The sequence below is a fragment of the Rhinolophus sinicus genome, linkage group LG03 (genome assembly GCF_036562045.2).
Source record: "Rhinolophus sinicus isolate RSC01 linkage group LG03, ASM3656204v1, whole genome shotgun sequence".
Taxonomy (NCBI): domain Eukaryota; kingdom Metazoa; phylum Chordata; class Mammalia; order Chiroptera; family Rhinolophidae; genus Rhinolophus; species Rhinolophus sinicus.
The window spans coordinates 190,193,824-190,211,945 of NC_133753.1; the positions used below are offsets into that span (position 1 = coordinate 190,193,824).

At 47.8% G+C, this 18,122-nt stretch overlaps 1 protein-coding gene across 6 annotated transcripts in view; it reads right to left on the reverse strand.

The window, feature by feature from the left end:
* Positions 1-18,122, reverse strand: part of TRIO (trio Rho guanine nucleotide exchange factor) — a 324,184-nt gene that overhangs the window by 153,689 nt on the left and 152,373 nt on the right. For all 6 annotated transcript variants that reach the window (XM_074329064.1, XM_074329063.1, XM_074329067.1 and 3 more), the window contains exon 10: positions 9,625-9,747. In XM_074329064.1, the coding sequence (XP_074185165.1) occupies positions 9,625-9,747 (123 nt within the window). The remainder of the gene's footprint in view (positions 1-9,624; positions 9,748-18,122) is intronic.

Here is an 18,122-nt window from a genome sequence, read left to right on the forward strand (position 1 = left end):
GACAGTGGCAAGTTCCAGTTTTGTGTCTTTCACTATGCTAGACCGCTTTACGATCATTCCAAGTGCAGGTGGTACGGTTAACTTCCAAACAAGCCTGCTACGGTGCAGTGCCTTTTCGCATGTTTCTACTTACTGGTAATTCTGTGCTTATCTTTTTTCTACTTAAGGGTACACATTTTTTGAGAAAAAGAGAATAGCAATTATAATGGCTGTAAAGCAGCCCGAGTTTTACAGAGCTGGCAGTTAAGGTAAACCAGGGTCTAAAATATTCTGAAAATTAGTCTTGTTCTAATACTTGATAAATCAGAGGCTGCAGATGGCTTCCCCAAATAAAGAGGTCTGCTAGAGACCTGATACTGTTAAAGGGAAGTACCAGCGACAGGCTGTCTGACGGGGGGCGGGGGACTGAGGCAGGTGGAGGACTTGTGCAGCGGCCCGGGAACCCTGTGGTCCCGTGAGAAACAGGTGGAACCTTCACCCTTCCCTTTCTCCATCCAGTATTTGAGAGCTAACGCTGCCCAGGTTCGGCGTCTCAGTGGTGAGGGTGGGTGGCGCCGGGAGTGTGTGGGGAGTGTCCCAGGCCTGATGGCGGACGGGATGTCCCTGCAGTGAGCGGCAGCCTCCCGGCTGGGAGACTGGTACATCCAGGGGCATGAGTCTACTAAGGAAACACACTAAGGATAATGAGGAGCAGGCTCCTCATTCCGAAGAAGGGAGGTACAAATACGGAAGGGGAGAAACCTGACTTCCCCGTGTGGCACTGGATTGAGACTGGAGGTACTGGTGTGAATACTTGGTTTTCAGTCGACAGATGCCTAAGTGTGCACGTGCACGACTGCACACACACGACTCTGACAGCCGGGAGCAGCAAGGGGCCAGGAGTAATGAGCGTGCTTAGCACCCACATTTCCGCCTCTATCCCCTTTCTCCTCTGCAAGGAACCTGGGCTCTGTAGGAAAATGGCTGATTCCAGGGATGAGGTGGGACCAAGTACAAGATGACCCTGAAACACCGTATTGTGCCCAAAACTACGGAAATGCTCAAGAACAACATGGACAGGTCAGGACACAGAAGTTAGCTGGAGGAGGCTCCCGCTGGCCAAATCGGGGACAATGGGAGAACAAACAATGACAGTAACAGAGTGTAATCCACTGAACACAGGAAGAAACCAGGAGTCCATTCTGACATAAATAAATAAAGTGGGATGAGGAACAGGATATCTGCAGAATTTCAAAGCACCTCCTCACAAATTACTTACTAGTCACAAACGGGGAAAGACTAAGGTACAAGTCGGGCAGACACACCACCTGAACTCAGGCACCCAACTGAACACATATGTAACAGGATAAATCAAAACTGTGAGCCACTGTTGGGATGGCCTGAGAAGGACCCAGCACTCCCACGAGACCCCTGCCGAAGGCGTATAACCAGAATTTAACCATGAGGAAACATCGACAAACCCAAAGTGAGGAATAGTCCCCAAAACACCAGGCCTAAAATCTTCCAAAGGGTCAGGTCACAAAAGTGAAGGAAAGACGAAGAATGCTCCAGGCTCAAGGACCTTAGAGGCGTGACAACTAAACGCAATTGTTGACTCTGCACTGGATCCTTCAGCTATGCAGGACCTCGTGGGGGCTGAGGGCAAGACAGTCATCAGGCATCAGTGGTAATATCCTGCTTTTGGGGATGGAACTGTGGCTGTGTAGCAAAATGTCCTTTGAGGTAGGAAGTACACACTCAAGCAAGTGGTTTGGGGAAAGTAAGCTCTTTGTACTGTACTTCCAACTGCCCTGCACGTTTAAAACACTTTTGAAACAGGTGTAATGCAGTGTGGTGACAGGTAGGTACGCAGTGACCTCCACAATGACCCGGATGCACAGGCAGAGCAAGTGGACACCAACTGTCAGGATGGGGTGGGGACACCCCTGCGCAGGCAGTAACGGGTGCAGTGTCCACAGAGTCTGAGGGATGCTAAAGACCAGCTAATCGCTGGGCTGCTCTTTTCACACCCACAGGCTACACAACCCTCGGCCCCCTGGGAAACCGTCAGCAACACTCCTGTGTATCGGGTATGACTGCTGTCCTTGCTCTGGGCTGCCCAGTCCCAACCACAGCCCTTTCACAGGTAAGGAAACTGAGGCCTGGAGGGCGGTCACCGGGCTCAGGGGACGAGGCTGGCAGGGGTGGAAGCAGGACTCCAGAGCCCGGGCTGACACCACCCTCTGTGCAGCTGCTGGCAGGCCCCCGGGCTCCTCCCCCAGTGTCCCAGGGGGCCCTGGGCACACACTGCTGGAGGCGGGGTCACCGGCGTCTCCTCCTCCCTGTCAGCCTGCAAAGCCATTTTCAGGGGACTTCTCCTTTTCGGTACTATCCGAAGTCCCATGCGAATGGTCTGTACTACTAACAAAGGGTCTCAGAACTCTGTAGAAGTGATGGCGGAGGTGTCAAAGAAGCCCTTAAAACGTACTAACTATGGCCAGACGTGGACAATGCACGTGTACACTTTACATACGAGTTCACACAGTTTCACACCTACTCAGTGTGACATATTTGGAAGCTCAGGTATAATAATTCCCGCACAGAGCAGAAACAGTAAAACTGCCCACTTCAAAAGAGCTTTGGAACAACAGAAGTGTGTTGTCTAAATCCCATGCAGTTCTGGCCCTCCACGTCCCCTACAGTGCAGTCTGGCAACCTGACAACAATGACTCCTGACAAGAAGCCCTCCAGGCACATTATCAAACCACCTCCGAGAGGCCCAGTGACAGGAAGGACAGACTCACACCAGAGGCCCGAGTTCCAATCCGAGTCGGGTCACTGAGTTCATGACCCTGAGCCTCAGGTTACAGACCACGGGTCCCCTGCCTCACGGATGAATGAGGGAGGAGTGAATCTACGAGTGAGGACGAGGGGTAATGAGGCGGGAACGGAGGCGGGTGGCATTAATAACAGTAAGAATAATGACAGAAACTGGGGGAGCTAAGAAGAGCCTACGGAGCCGTGACAACACACAGAATGCACTGTCCTGGGTGGGGCCCTGGAGCAGGGGAGCTAGGAAACTGGAACAAAGCAAGGACTTCAGTTGATAGTAATTATCCATATTGGGTTATTAACTGCAACAAGCAGACCATTCTAACAACGATGGTAACAGTAGGGAGACGTTGCGGGGTGTGGGAACGCTGCATCATCCCCACAACTTTCCTGTAAATCTGAAAGTGAAGTTCATATAAAAATAAATGTGTGTACGCATGCGTGTGTGCCTACACACACACACACACACACACACACACACAGCAGACTGGTGAGCAGCAGCCGCACCTCCGGTCCACTTCCTGAGCACGCCCCGCAGATTCCCTCCCCTCGTGCTTCCCTCCTGAGCTGTGAGCACCTGGGGCCCCTCAGCCTGGCTCTGGGCCCAGCGCAAGCTCTCCTCCAAGGTCAGCTATTAGCGCCAAGGGCTCCTGCTACCGCAGTTCTGCATACGTGCTGCCCACGAAGGTTCTGGCCACCAGAGGCTGCACTGGGAAGCGACCTGCGGGGTGGGGGGTTTATGAAGACCCACCCCCTGTGCCCCCCACCCCACGATGCACACGCCACACATGTGAGCGGAGGCCCAGTTCACAGGGCGTGCTGCACACTGCGCACACACTCCCTCAGAGCTGAGTCCTGTTTGCGTGAACTGTCACCCCAGCTGTGGAGTCACTTACCTCTCGGGTTTGGTAAGTGGCTCTCCAGGGGACAGTACCTCCCAAAGCTAAATGTCACATCCCTGAAAGCTCTGTGCCTCTTAGCTAGCAGGTAAAGACATTTACAACAACAAATGTCCCAAAGGAACAGTGTACTTTTGAAGTGTCTGGGACACTTGAAGAAAATGAGCCACCACAAAGGGTCGGATGGCTTTCCCTGGGCACAGCCCTGGGGCTGCTCCGAAACCCAAGGCCAACGCTTTCCCATGAGCAGAACTACCTATACCCTTTCCATGGAAGAAGACAGATTTCCACGTGTTAGTGAACACGCGAACCATCAATGCTAACTTCGGGGCACTTACTCTGTGCCCCGCGACAGCCCAGTGACGTGGACACCACTTCACAAGTGAGGAAACCGAGGCACAGAGAGGCAGACTTAATTGCCCACGTCAATCAGTGTAACTTGAGTCACTTACACTTAGACATAAAGGGAGGGGTACCAGCTAAGAAAGCCTGTTGGAGTCTGAGCAGACGGCCTCCTCTCCTACCTGCCATCCTGTCCCCAGGCTCCTGGTCTGTGGGCGGGGCACTCATTTCTGCTACGAGGATTAGAGCAGATAAGTAAAAGCCAGGCCAGGGTGGGGGCCTGAACGGTTTCCTCTTTTCTTGAGAAGTAAATTAAAATTGCATAATTGCCAGGACACAGGAAACACTGAGCCTTTCAAAGGCGGATCAGACTTGCCTCTCCCTACAATCCTTGGCAGCTGCAGCCTGGTCTTACCCAAGGGGCTATAGTTAGAATCCGGTGGAAAAGATGGGTTTTCTTGATCTTAGAAGAAGGAAAAAAAAAAAAGGAGAAAAACAGAAGCATTTCAGGCCTGAATTAAGGGTGTGCCAAAAATGTGGACGGATGCATTCTATACAGCTTCATGCTGTGCAGGGTTTGCAAAAGCTGAATGAGCTCAGTAGTGACCAGGGACTTAGAGAACTGGCCGGCTTATCTCCTGAAAATCTAGAATGAAAGGTAAGGTTTCCCCGCTTCCTAAATGCCACACTTCTTTATCCTGGACGACAAGATAATTACACGGCCTGTGTAAAATGCTGTTGACAGAAATTCTTCCTGGAGAAGAGCTTCGTGACAGGTGACGCCTTTGGCAGGCAATTCGAATCCACAGGGACACACAGACAGGTGAGATGGTAGAGGAAGCGCCCGCAGGGTAGGTGCCGCTGGGAAGATGCCATGCCAGAGGTTTCCTAATCACATGAAAGAAATCTGTGCTCTCAAAACCAGCGTCTGCCTTGAACCAGAGTTTTCCGGGCTCTACTGGCTTTTATATTCAGAGCTTTTAATATTGAAAACAGAACATTAAATTGGATCATGATTTAGAAGGTAAGAGAAGATGACTGTCCAAGACCATCTTCCTTTCTGACAGTCATTTGCAAAAAGCTTCACGTGAAAGCGTCTTTAATTTCTTCTGTAAAGCTCCTGCATGAAAATGCCACGTGGCTGTGTACGCCACACTCTCTAAATGCATTAGCACAGATTCACTCACTAGGACATATCTACTGACAGTCACTGAACAAAATAAAGAAGGAATGGACCTGCGGGTTGGTCACAGGAGGTCCTTGGCTCTGCAAACCTGCGTGCAAACAATGATCCGAAGGCCTCCTGCTGGGGCTCCTGCTGGGTGTGCAACCGAGCCCAGGGCCCGGCAGTAAGAGCTGGTGCCCTGCAGACATCACGCCCACTGTGCGACTTGCTTCCACCAAGGAAAGAAGAGGCTCCTTTCGGGTTCCTCCTTCCCAGAACATTAGAACTGTTCTCTGTAAGAAATCTATACTTAGTCCATTTTAAAGGAATTCAACCGCAAGACTCACCACTTCCTTTCTGAATGTGTTATGCTACCTCATCATGCCACGACTCACTGTTTTGAAGAAGTTGACTACCTCTAAACTAAAGGCAGTTTAGAATTCATTTCACACAGGATCCTTCAAAACACAGTCCCAAGAAACAAACTAACCGACCTTAAAGTTTACTGTGGAAAAGACATTACTTCTCCCTAAACCCCAAATTTGTTTTACCTTTGTGAATGTTTCAGGAAACGAAATAAACTCATTAAGCAATAAAAATGACTGTTTCCATTTTTAAGGTGCCTCCAGAGGCCAGTCTGTCAAAAAACACACACACATAAATCTAAAATATGAACTTAGAGCTCTGCCATAAGCCCTTCTATCAGAATTTGTTTTGACAGAAAGCAAAGACACAGGGCTGAGACGGAAAGTGGTGAAGGCAGTAATTCCCTTCAGTGGGCCCCACTCTCCCTGTGCTAAAGCAAGACTGATGTCACGCTGATCTTTGGGACGAGCTAGACAGCTGTCAGCGAATGAAACCACAGACACGGTGTAATGTCACTCAGTCTCGAGGCCACCGTTTGTCTCACCAAATCCACTGCACACATTGTCTTAATAAAGCCAGGATCTCTGCCTCCTCATCGGCTCACAGCCACACTCTCTTCTGGCGTAAAATGCAATCCTCTTCCCTGCTACCCCCATCAAAAAATCTTTATTAAACAGGTGGAGGGGCTAGAGAGAGAAGTGCATCCTATTTCTTCATGTCCTGTGGCCCCCTCCCCCTACTGCACTGAATCTGTGGCGAGTTCCGGTGACACAGGACAGTCCCTCTAACTACATGGCCTGACGGCGTACTTGGAGGCAGAAGAGCAAAGTGCTTTTAGAACTAGGCTGAAGTGGTTCAGGAATGTCCTCTGTGACGTACACTGTCCGTGTGCACACGGGCTGGTGTCACTGGATTCCAGGGCTCCATGAGCCCCTACTTGGGGCCCATCAGACAACAGGAGGTTGCCATCTGTGTGTGGGTGGGAAGGATCAGGATTTTCACTCCAGAGTGAGTCAGGGGCATGAGTTGAGCGGCTGGTCCCAGTTCACGTCCACCGGGACAGACCCTGCATGTGGACAGTGTGCACTGGCCGTCACTCCATGCCTGTTTGCTGGGGCGCCAGCGCTGGCAGGCGATGAGGACGCAGAGTCAAGTGACAGGCCATTCTTTCAAAACCCACTGGTACCTTAAAAACAAAGCAGCATCAAGTGATGTTCTTCAAGAAAGCAGAGAGCCTATGAATATTCAGTGTTAGGGAGAAAAGAACTAAGAGAGAGAAGTGGAGGTTCTAGGAGAAAGGGCCAGAATTGAAGGGCCCAGGTACCTGCAGTGGGGTGGGCGGAGAGCGCAGGTAGGGAGGAAAGCTGCAGTGTGAGGGTCCGGCCAGGTGGGGGGTGGAGCTCAGAGCTGCACGGACAGTGGGTTTACAAAGTAGAGGCCCACAGAGAGGAGAGGGCTGGGCATCGCCAAGCAGGCCACACGGCCGGCCGAGCTGCCCAACCATCCCACCTGCTGTCCTCGTGCCTGCCTCTCACACGCTCCTGTTTCTTTGTAATATGCTGAATTTTACTAATTTGTGGGTGTTGGTTTGTACAGCAAGAATTACCAGGAAAAGCCCTCTGACAGGTGGCCATGCCTACTCAGGTGGTCTGGGTCTGGCCTGCCTGCCCCTTTGCCCCCCTCCCATCCGCCAGTGCCTGGCGGAATGACTGCCACAGGACAGGTGATTATCTGAAAACCAGTGGGAGGGAAAGTGGGTGCAGATGTTTGCAAAGTGAGTAAAAGGTGTTTATATTTAAGGTTTCTTTTCATGCACAGCTCAGATTTGGGCTTAAGCACTTTCAATGTAAGGGAAGGAGGGTCAGCTCCCCCCCCCCCTTAGAATCCAGGGGCAATGGGCAGAGCTAATAAACAGGCGTGGACTGAAACTCAGCGGGGTGCAGGACATGCACCTTGGCTTGCACCTAGAAGGCAGAGAGGTTTCCTACAAAGAAAGTGTCCCCTGAGAAGCTGTGCCCACAGCTCTGATGATGTCTCAGACCTCAGGCAGTAAATTCACCATCTTGCTGTGGAGCAAGACGAGCCACACAGGACAGTTTCCTCATTGAGAGTGGAAGGAGTCACAGGGCCGGGGTCCGAGGGGTCCGTGGGTGCTGGACACTGAGCACACTCAGCAGCCCCTCGTCCTTCACGGGCCCTCAGGCAAGCGGAGGAAGAGGAAGGGGAGCCTGCAGGACGCAGCAGCTCCAGCCCCCGGCGCAGGGGTTCCTGGCCCCGCCTCTTAGAGTCTCTGCTGCCTGAAGTCTTTGCTCAATGATACCAATTTCACAGCTTTCCTCAAGCCACGCTGGCTACAACCGTAACTTATTGTACGGAAAAAATAAAGGGGAGATAAGAGCACATTTTCAATGTATCTTTTGATACACGGGGAAGGCAAAATGTTTTCCAGATCATAGAAGGGAGACCACAGGTAATGTAGATAAGAAAACCCGCAGATGCAGCCACATGTGGGGCAAGGCTGCTGAGCACAACCGTACTTCTTTTTTTTCCCAGTGGAAAGGCTGGGATTCGCGTTTTTACTTTACGCATGAAGACATGTAAAGAAGGTAATTTTTTAAAGGCATTTTCCCTAAATAAAGCTTAAGTGCAGTTTGTTTTGCTATTCCATGATTCTATCCCGTATTTAGCTCCCTGCCTACACTACATATGATTGAACCCTTTGTCACGTAAAACCTACCGACACCCCAGCCACGGTTTACTCCTGTCTACGTTTGTTCTGCAGATTTGAGACTAGAGTGTTAGATATATATCGACACTCTCCCTTTTGTAAGTGAAGACCCTCCTTGTTTCCAGGCTTTTAAGTTTACTTGCTTAATATTACTATTCCCACACCAGTTTTGTTGTTGTTGTAATTGCCTGGTCCATCTTTTTCTGATACTTTATGCATTTTCAAACTTCCTAGATATTTAAGCTTTAGGTGTGTCCTTTGAAAACATTACATAGTATAACTTTTAAAAGATATTCAATTAGAAAATATTTGTCTTTTAATAAGTATATCTATTTTGTGCTTACTGTAATTACTGATATTTATGGACAAATCACTACATTTAATTTTGTGATTTGTATCATGACTTTTGTTGTTCTCATTCCTTTTGCTTCCACCATATCCCTTTACGTGAATTTTTATTTATCCAATCTTCTGTATTTCTTTTCCCTTTACAATTGTTTGGAAGTGATGATTTCTAACCCTAGACTGTTAGTGGTCATTCAAAACTACTAACATGCACACCTGAACTTGCAACTCTAGGACCCACAACACGCCCGGCGTCCTCCTCAGAACACCTTTCCACCTTCCATGTTCAAGCGCTCCGGTACTTTAGTTCCGTCTTGCTTTTAACTACCCCAAAATCGCTGCCTTTTGTTTCCCTGGTTGATCCTTTGAGATTTATAAATGTATTTACCAACACGCGCGCTCACTGATGCCAGTCGTTTCTCCTCAGACTTTACTTCCTCCCTAGGAGCCCTTACTGTGCCCCGTTTTCAGACAAGGAAGTTAACCTTAGAAACTCTTCCCAAGTCACACAGCTAGTGAGCACTGCAGCCGATAGCTGAACTCCACAAATCCCATGCTTGGCACACACCACAGACTCTGCCTCCTGTTTCCTCAGCACACACACTTAACAGAACTGGGAAAAGGGTAAGAAATGCCGGCCTATCATTACAGACATGCAAGGACTATTATTCTCTGATTGTGAACTGAAATTTCACAACGCAGTCAACAGACAATGGGACAATAAATATGGCAAAAACATCCAAGGTGTTTTTGCTTCAAGAACACCACATTTTTCAAAAGGGTCAACTGACTAAAACCAGCTTTCCGTTTCGGCTACGACAAGTTCACTGAGTCTGAGCATCCTCTCTTCTGAATCGCCTTCGAACACATCTGGCCACGGCTAACTCATCGCAGGTGTGGTTAGCACAGCAATCAAAACCAGCCGCACAGGCATTTCTGAGAGAAAACAGTGAAAGCCATTGTTTTACCTGTGCCACTTCTTCAAAATCTTCATGACGTTTCTGCAAAGCTCTGGCCCGATGAAGAGATTTCCCCACGCCTGTATGTTTGCTCAGAAATGCTTCCCCATGGTTCTCAATCCAGTCCAGCACCTACAGTGAAAACAAGTACATATGCCATTAAAAAAAAGTTCTGCCTTGTTCAAGGTTTGGGACTATTCACTGAAGATATGTGCTGTTGTCAAAAGTCTGGAAGAAACAAGGAGGAGACAAAAAATTGGAAGCAACTGGATACTAATCTAACACACTTGAGAATTACATCTTCTGTCAGCTTTCCCACCACGATTTTAATCAGCTCTTACTTGAAACGTGTAAATCTGTCTACGTATAAATGTTACATGCAATCATTAAATTAAATCTCACCTCATTTTATGTATGATTGAGCCACCAAAACAGACTGGGTTTTATAAGACAGTCGTTATCAAGCCATACAGGACCAGTTTAACTTAACATTTTTATAAGACTTGAAGTTTCATAACTCAGGGCAATTCAAGTTAAACTACAGAGTTAATGTTTTCCTGTCTCTTCTTTAGAAGATTTGAAACATATTAAGTAAAACCTAAGAAAACAAAACACTTAACTGCCTCTGTCCTGGTCTTCCAGGATAATTTATTCTATAAACTAAGCTGAATTTAATTACTTAAAAGGTCTTGTTGAAATCCACTACAAGAAACAGTGAACGTAGAGCCATGCACCCCAGTGTTGTTTAGCTCGCCGTTGGGACTGATAGTTCATTGGCTCTTGGACTTGAGAAAACGCTGACAACATCTAACAAAATATTTACATTATATCAAATGCACATGCTTTGTCACTTTCTGATGGAGGGGAGAGAACTAGTAAAAAACTAAGTCAGTGATATCTTTCAGCTAAAAATTTTAGCTGAAAGACATCATTTAACTGCGCTGCTAACGTACTAGGCCACTAGGCCGCCTTGTACTTTGCATTTAAGTAAATATGGTAACCACGCATCTGGATTAAGATGGACCTGGGCCTGAAGCACCAACTGGGCAGGCACAGCTAGAACAGGGGTCTGGAGGGCAGCCTGGAAGCAGGATAGCACTGTGCCAAGGGCAAAATAAACGGGATTTAACAAGGGGTTGCTCGCTACAAACAGGATCCGCTGCCTTCTGTCACCTGCACAGAGGTCAGCGGTGCTGACAGATACCTAGAAGAAAAGACGCTGCTGGTTGGGGCCAGAGCCCCCTGTCCAAGAACAATGGACTTGTTCTCCATTGCTCCAAACCAATGACCTTGGAAGCCGAAGGCCTGAGTGAGGGTCCTTTCTGCACAGGGTTTAGGAGTTAGCAGTACATGCAACTAAAATGGCTTGTGAACCTCAGTAAATCTGTGATGGTCCTCTGTAAGGACCCCCGTAGAATCAGCAGGAACTGAGAATAGACGTGTGTGTGCACGTGGGAGGGCGGGGAAGGCACGAAGACGAAGCCCTGAAGCGGATGCTCAGGTCAAAGCCGCCGTTCACCTGATTAGCACAGCTCATTTCAGTACCTTTCTGTCACCACCACCACACTCTGCCGTCACCTGAGCTCACGCTACCAGGGGAATTCTGACTGGATCCATTCGTCTTCTGTCTACACCTCAGTCCCCAGGCTTCCTGAAAGCACTCTCCTCCCGCCCTTCATTTCCCTCCCACACAAATGCAGGGTCTGGCTGTGTGCTCTTAGGCAAGGTCCTTATTGGTTCGGAGCTGCAGCTCCCTCACCTGCTCAGGGTGACAATCCTGAGGACTGTGAGTATTCAGTCATATCTACCTTAAGCACCTTAACATCAGGGGCAAATATACAGCATTGGTGCCGCCCCCGCCTGTAAACCACAGCGCGTAGCGGGCTCCCACCTAACTGTGAGCTCTTGGTGGCACAGGCGTTTTAACTAGGGCACTCAGTACATTATCCTGAGCTATGAGGGGGGAGGGCTTTCCGTACTCCCATTAGCAGGGAGTGCGGCGCTCACTGCCAGACTTCCAGGCAGACATGAAGCCGCTGAGTTGTTTACACCACAGGCTCTTAGTAACATTTTAAAATTCACTCCAATGACAACTTTTAGACGCGTCAACCTCAAAGAATGGCTACAGTTAATGGCATGTGCCTCTGTGCATAAGGCCGGCACACACAGAAGACAAGGACCAAATATTTGAAGACTGAGGAGAATTGAGAGCTGTGTAAGTACCACCTGTGCCACAGCCCACCTGCCTCGCAGATCTGCGTGAAGGGCTGGACACTTAACCACCACTATTGTACACTCTGCAAAAAGAAAAGGAAACCACAGGTAAGCGGCAAACCTGATGGTCACTGGTAGTGCAATGCAGACTTGAAATAAGGCACAATTTCAAAAAGCAAAAGATGAACAGTATTCAGTAGAAAGGGCAGGAGAAAGCAAATGCAGTGTTTTAAACATAATAATAATTTGGTTTTTAAGCCTAAGAAAAGTGTTGCAGGAAGCATAAGTTGGAACTAAAAGGTATTTTGAACCAACCGCTCAGAATAACCATGGGCATTTTTCTTTCATCAATGGTTCCTTTATACAAAATCGTAAATACCAGGTGAAATTATATTTCCAACACACATGAAGGCAATTCAAAGAAGAGTGTACAAATTCCAAGCACTTTATTAAAACAGCAGCAGACAATTATGAAATCCAGCTCATGCTCAAAACCAAGCTCTCCCACAGGCTTTGCCTTCTGTTAAAGTCAGAGAACATTTCCTGGGTTGCCAAGGAATCCTGAGTGAACACACTTGTCCAAGGAACATTTTAAAGACCTGCTTGTGGATTCTTTCCATTTAAAACAAACATATGTGCAGGTCAGGGGGCTTTCATCAACCTAGTCAGCCAACCTCCTCCATGACCTCAGCTGTGGCAGCTGCTATCATCTGTCTTGTGACCTCAACCCCAGGAAAAACAAGATGGGCACAGGATCTGCTGCTTGGCTGCAAATGCACGGCCGCCCTCTCCCTTGAGAGTATGGGGTGCAGAGATCATTCCTCTGTACAATCAGTGCCCCCTAATGGACAGTGACAGCTCCAACGTCAAGGTCGCTCCAAAGTGAGCCACCAACACTTGACACACAGATACTGGCTCTTCACATCCAATGTCAGATGTGCAGGAAATCCTGCGGATGGTTTAGCTAACTCCCTGTTTGTCAAGACAAGAGTGATTCACGACGGTTGGTACAATGACGCTCACATCCTAACTAGTAGTGGAGCCGCAGTCGGCATGGTTCTCTAGGGTGCTGCTGGGAAAACAAGACGAGGCCGCTGACGCAAAACCACCACGGACCCACTGAGCCTGTCCACTTTTACCGGTAACTCAGGACCCAGAGAGCATTGAGAGAACGTATAAAAAACATCTGTCAATTCCAGCTATGTTTTAAAGACACAACACACAGTGAATAAATGTTTTGTGTCATAATAGAGAGCTCCTTCTAAGTCACATTTTATGCACATAAAAATGAAAACAAGCCCTTCTGATTCTAGATTTACTTCAAAAAACTACGATTACAAAAAGCAAATGAAAAACAAAGGTACTTCTAAAATACTTGCCATTTGTTCTTTTTTTTACATAAAATCAGATTTTTCCAGTTGGAAAATATGAATTTCCCACCTGCTCTACCCTACATTCCCTATCAAACCAAAATTAACCCAGTTTCACTTACTTTAGTTACTTCCTTATTCCACTTGTTGGTTCTTATTTAAATCACTGGTGACGATAATGTAGAAATGGATATATTGTCTCTAGTTTTGCTTTTAAGTAAGTGCTGCTGAAAGAAGCATTTCATCAGGGCTTTCCTCATTATCATGTCAGCGGTATTTAAGGATTGTAACAAAGGGATGACTGGTCAACCAAGCGATGTCACTTGAGATTTCCTAATCGTAAGTAGGTGGCCAGAGAGGAGGCCTTGGCTTAGATGATGTTAACTTTTATTAAAGGCTGGCGTTTAGCCTTGCTGTGAAGATATCCAATATTACACCAAGAATGTACTTTACCTCCAAAGTTTAAAATCACAAATGAAGGAACACTGTGCGTGTAAATGACTGGACTCCATGGACTCATCCTGCCGTAAGCTGCAGGACACCTTTTCCCCCCCGGAAGCTCAGAGCATGTTTTCCTTCTGAAGCCAGTGTCTCAGCCATGTCCCTTCCTTCCCAGGGGAGGCCAAGCCACATGATCCACTGCTCAGAGAAGAAAACAAGGCCTGGGCTAGCTGTGGAGAGCCGGCCTCCAGACTGCTAGCAGGTGCTCTCTCCCTGGCTTTCTGTTTCCATTTATCCACTCCTAAGGTGACTGAACTTCAAAATGTTAAAAAAAAAAAAAAAATTTTTAAAATGTGTCCCTAAGTAGCTATGTTTCTTTACAGTGGTGGGTGGGCACCTGCAGCTTCTAAGTAAGCCCTTCCCCAGCTGAAAAGGCCCACTTACACAGTGCTTCTTAGTACAAGGTCAATTCCATTTTACTCTGATTAGCTCACAAGTGAAGCAGCCCCCTCAGGTCAAGATCAATGAAGCAGTTAAAAATCCGCAAGACTTCCAGGATTTTTTTGAGACTTCACTTGACTTTCTTGAGATTCGGTTTTATTATCTGGAAAATGAGGGGCTTGGCCTGACATGATCACAACGGCCTCTGGCTCGACATTGTGATGTGTGTGCATAACTCTGCAGTGAAAAGAAACAGACACAAAATTCAACACGTATCCATGGGCTTTGGGGGAATAAGGGAAGGAGAAGGACCCTTTTAGGTCCAGCATTTTCAGCTGCCTGACGATAACGATGGTTCCCTCCCGCCCCACATTTCTTTATTTCTCTCCACCGGAGCCAGACCTTTCCGTTTCTTCATTCATTATGTTTCAAAAGTCAAATTAAGTTTGTTCTAAATATGCATGTATATAACTATCCTTAATATGGAAAGAGCGTTTAAAAAAATGGTTTCTAGAACATTCCAAAGTATTCTAAGCCTAATGCTCATTTGGAAAAAGAAGCTATTAAACACACACACACACACACACACACACACACACACACACCTTCAGTGAAATGACACACGGCAAATGAAGGGATGATACAGAACCAAAACAACCTGTGTTACAAGAGCTCCTTTTGCTTAACGAACATACGCGCATTCGCTGTGTCACTTCACGCACTTTCTTGGCGGGAAGGAGCACAGGTGAAATCAGTGAAGAAGCATCACAAAGACATCAGCAGGCTCTTAAACTCTGACATCACCCATCCATTCATCCATCTTCTAAAAACATATGCATCACTAGTTCTCCTGGACTCACCCAAGTTTTAATTACCTAAGAACATGAAATTTCTCAAGGAAAATAAAGAAGCTAAGGAACGGAGGAAGGGAGGGGAGAAGAAAAGTAGGTAGGTTATTAATCCTATAAATGTCTCACCTTGGATATTCCCATCAAACCCCAACCAAACCATCACTCTACCAACATGGGTTAATCCTTTTAGTAATTTTCTAAACTTCTAAAAATTATTTTTCATATTCTTAGTTTGGAAATGAATATAAAATAGTCTAAAGTTGTCCAAGAAAAATCTTCCTGTGTCCAAATAATGTTATCTTGGAAAGTAAAGTTATTATGTACAGATTAAGTCTACGTGTTGAACTATGTAAATGTATATACGGATACAGGTAAGCATAGGTGCATGCATGAATCTCCCAGTCAGCGAATCACCAGGCACTTTCCTCCCAGGGGGCCCTGGCAACGTGGCTGGCACTCAGTAAAAGGGAATCCCACGCTCTCTGGGGTTTGTCTTGGCACTGCCCACTCCTGACCACCCTGGCTCTGGAGTACATCGTCCCCAGTGGCTTGATGGCCTCAGCTCCCTGCTCACTTCTGATTTACCTCAGTCCGCTGGGTTCCTGCTTGGTTTCACTGGGTCAGTGTCAGCTCTCACGCCCTTGTGGGGGATAGATTCATCCATTTTCCAACCTGTTACCTCCCACTGCTGAACTTTCAGCTCTTTTGGAGCTGTGGTTACTGAGATCACTCTGACAGTCAGTCTCTCCTGGATTCACCAGGACATAGGTAACTGAAGCTGACTCTAAACTCACCAGGAAGATCAGTGCCCAGGCCGAAACACCTGCCCTCCAGCACTTCCTAATTCCCACTGAGAAACTCAGAAAAGATGGCAACCCTCTAACTACTCCTCTCAAGAGGCACACTCAGAACCATGCGTGTGGGAATGTGAAAAGACGAGACTGTTCAATAGCTAGGGCTATGGAACGGTTCTGATGAGTGGGATGAGAAAAACCCACCCTCCTGACGTAAAGTCATGGGCACAGAACAAATGAGGTTCAGGAACCTTCACTTAAGAGCTAGGTCCCATGTGGGTGGTGCCCCTGAGGTAGGCATCACAGAGACAGATGGCATTTCCTGGCAAGGAACAGCAGCCTAGGGCCCAAGGTAAACCTGTGAACTCACTCCTCTGCAGACCTGGAACCTGTTTCTTTGCCTCTTTGGCATATTCTGACTTCCCTCCCCAGCTGGAACTTGGCATTTAAGACCCTCATTTTGCACACAAGTGCCAAAATCTTTAATATTTTAAATATTTCATCACACTTGCAAAATTCCCATGCACTGAAATTATCCCTTTCTTCCTCAGCCACCCTTAACTCCCCAACGTCAGTCAAAGCTCCTGTTTCTTCAGGCTGATCTTCAGCTGGATTACTTGATTCCAAGGCCAACCCTCCCCCATTCCAGAATAAATGAAGAAACTTAGCAAACTTTGGGAATTCCTTAAATGTCTTTATCTACCTACTCATTCATTCACTCAACGAATACTGAGCGTCTGCTATCCCAGACATTTGGGGAAACACCAGGGAATTTAAAAAACACAGATCGCTGCCCCCGTGGACCGCCCATTTCTGCTATGACTTCTCCATGACGTGCGTGAATGTCTCCAGTGGGAACTTCCTGTCTCCTCACCTCCAGTCCGGCTCATCACACTGCAACCGGAGCGATCTTTCTAATGCAAGTAGCATCACGCCCCCCCCCCCACGCCCCCCACACACACACACACTGCCCACAGCATCAGGTCAGAACGCTCTGCAGATGGTCCTTGAACTCGTGGTGAAATGGGGGAAGCATGAACTTAACAGGCTGCTGTGGGCATCACGTGAGTATTAGGAGGAGACACACTTACACGGCAGTGACGACGCGCTAGACGAGCTGGATGCCACACGGCTGTGCCCTCACTCAGCCCTCACAGCCACCCAGGCCCTGGCACAGTTCACGGCACTCGGTCACGGCTCACTGTGCCCCTGCAATGGTGTCCTACGTCGTACAGAAACAAGTCCCCAGCCTTCGTCGGCAGGTCATGCTTCTAGCAGCCGCCCCAGCTCAGGCCTCCCCACCTCTCCACCCTGCCCACACCAGGCCGCCTGCTGTTCTTCAGGCAGGCCCTGCCCTTTCATGTCTCTGCTGTTTGCAATTCCCGTAGCCCACTCCTCAACCTGCTGAGACCTTCCACCCCACCCCTCACAGATGGGCTCAAACCCTGCCTCTCCCATCAAGATTGTCCTGGTGCCCGTGCACCTCTCTTACAGGACTCTTCGTTTTCTTGTATGCGAGTCCCTTGACATTTGAGAGGAATAGGAACAAAGCTCTCAGGAACCCCCAAGTTTGCACAAGTTGCTGAAGCATAAATACGTCCCCTCAGAGTGAATGCACAAGGTAGGGAGACAGCAGATGAGCGTAGCTAGTTCTGTTTACTCCCTCACTCTGGTGGCATCTTGACGGGTATGACTCAAGTTTATGCCTTAGCGAAACTGTAACAATAAACAAAGACATACATGCTAAATCGGAGCATGTTATGGTCTAATTTACCAGACTACTAAACCATCTACTCTTACCAGATTACATGCCTTGAGAAAAGGGAACTTTGAGCTATTCAACATACTTAACTCTGTACCTCTAGGAATATCACACACTCAATAGACATTTTGGGAAAAAGAAAGAACGAAGTGTGGATGACAAGACTCTAGAGTGGACTGGATTTGCTTGACCGTCTTTTCAGAATATTAGTTAATGGCCCCACATCAACCTGGAGAAAGCTCTTCCAAGACATAACTCAGCGGAGAGGACGTTCGCACACACTGGGGAAGAGGGAGGCTTTTTCAGCACGTTTCTTTTGGGGGAGTCGGCCTGCAGATTTCCAGGGCCTGTTCACCTCACCTGCCGTGTTGGAGTAACTAGATCCCACCCATCCAAGAGGTGGGCGGGCTGAACTGGAGAGCAGGAAAACGGGTTTGATAGCATCCTGCTATGAACCACTTCCAAACTGCCATCCCATTTGGATGAGCACAGCAAAAATAAATGATCATGTTACAGTAAACTGAAGCATCCTCTGAAAACGCTGCTTAGCAGTAACCCAACCATTCACTGATTCAACCAAACATCCACTGAGGGCTGCTCTAACAGTAAAGAGAAGCCATGGGAATATACACAC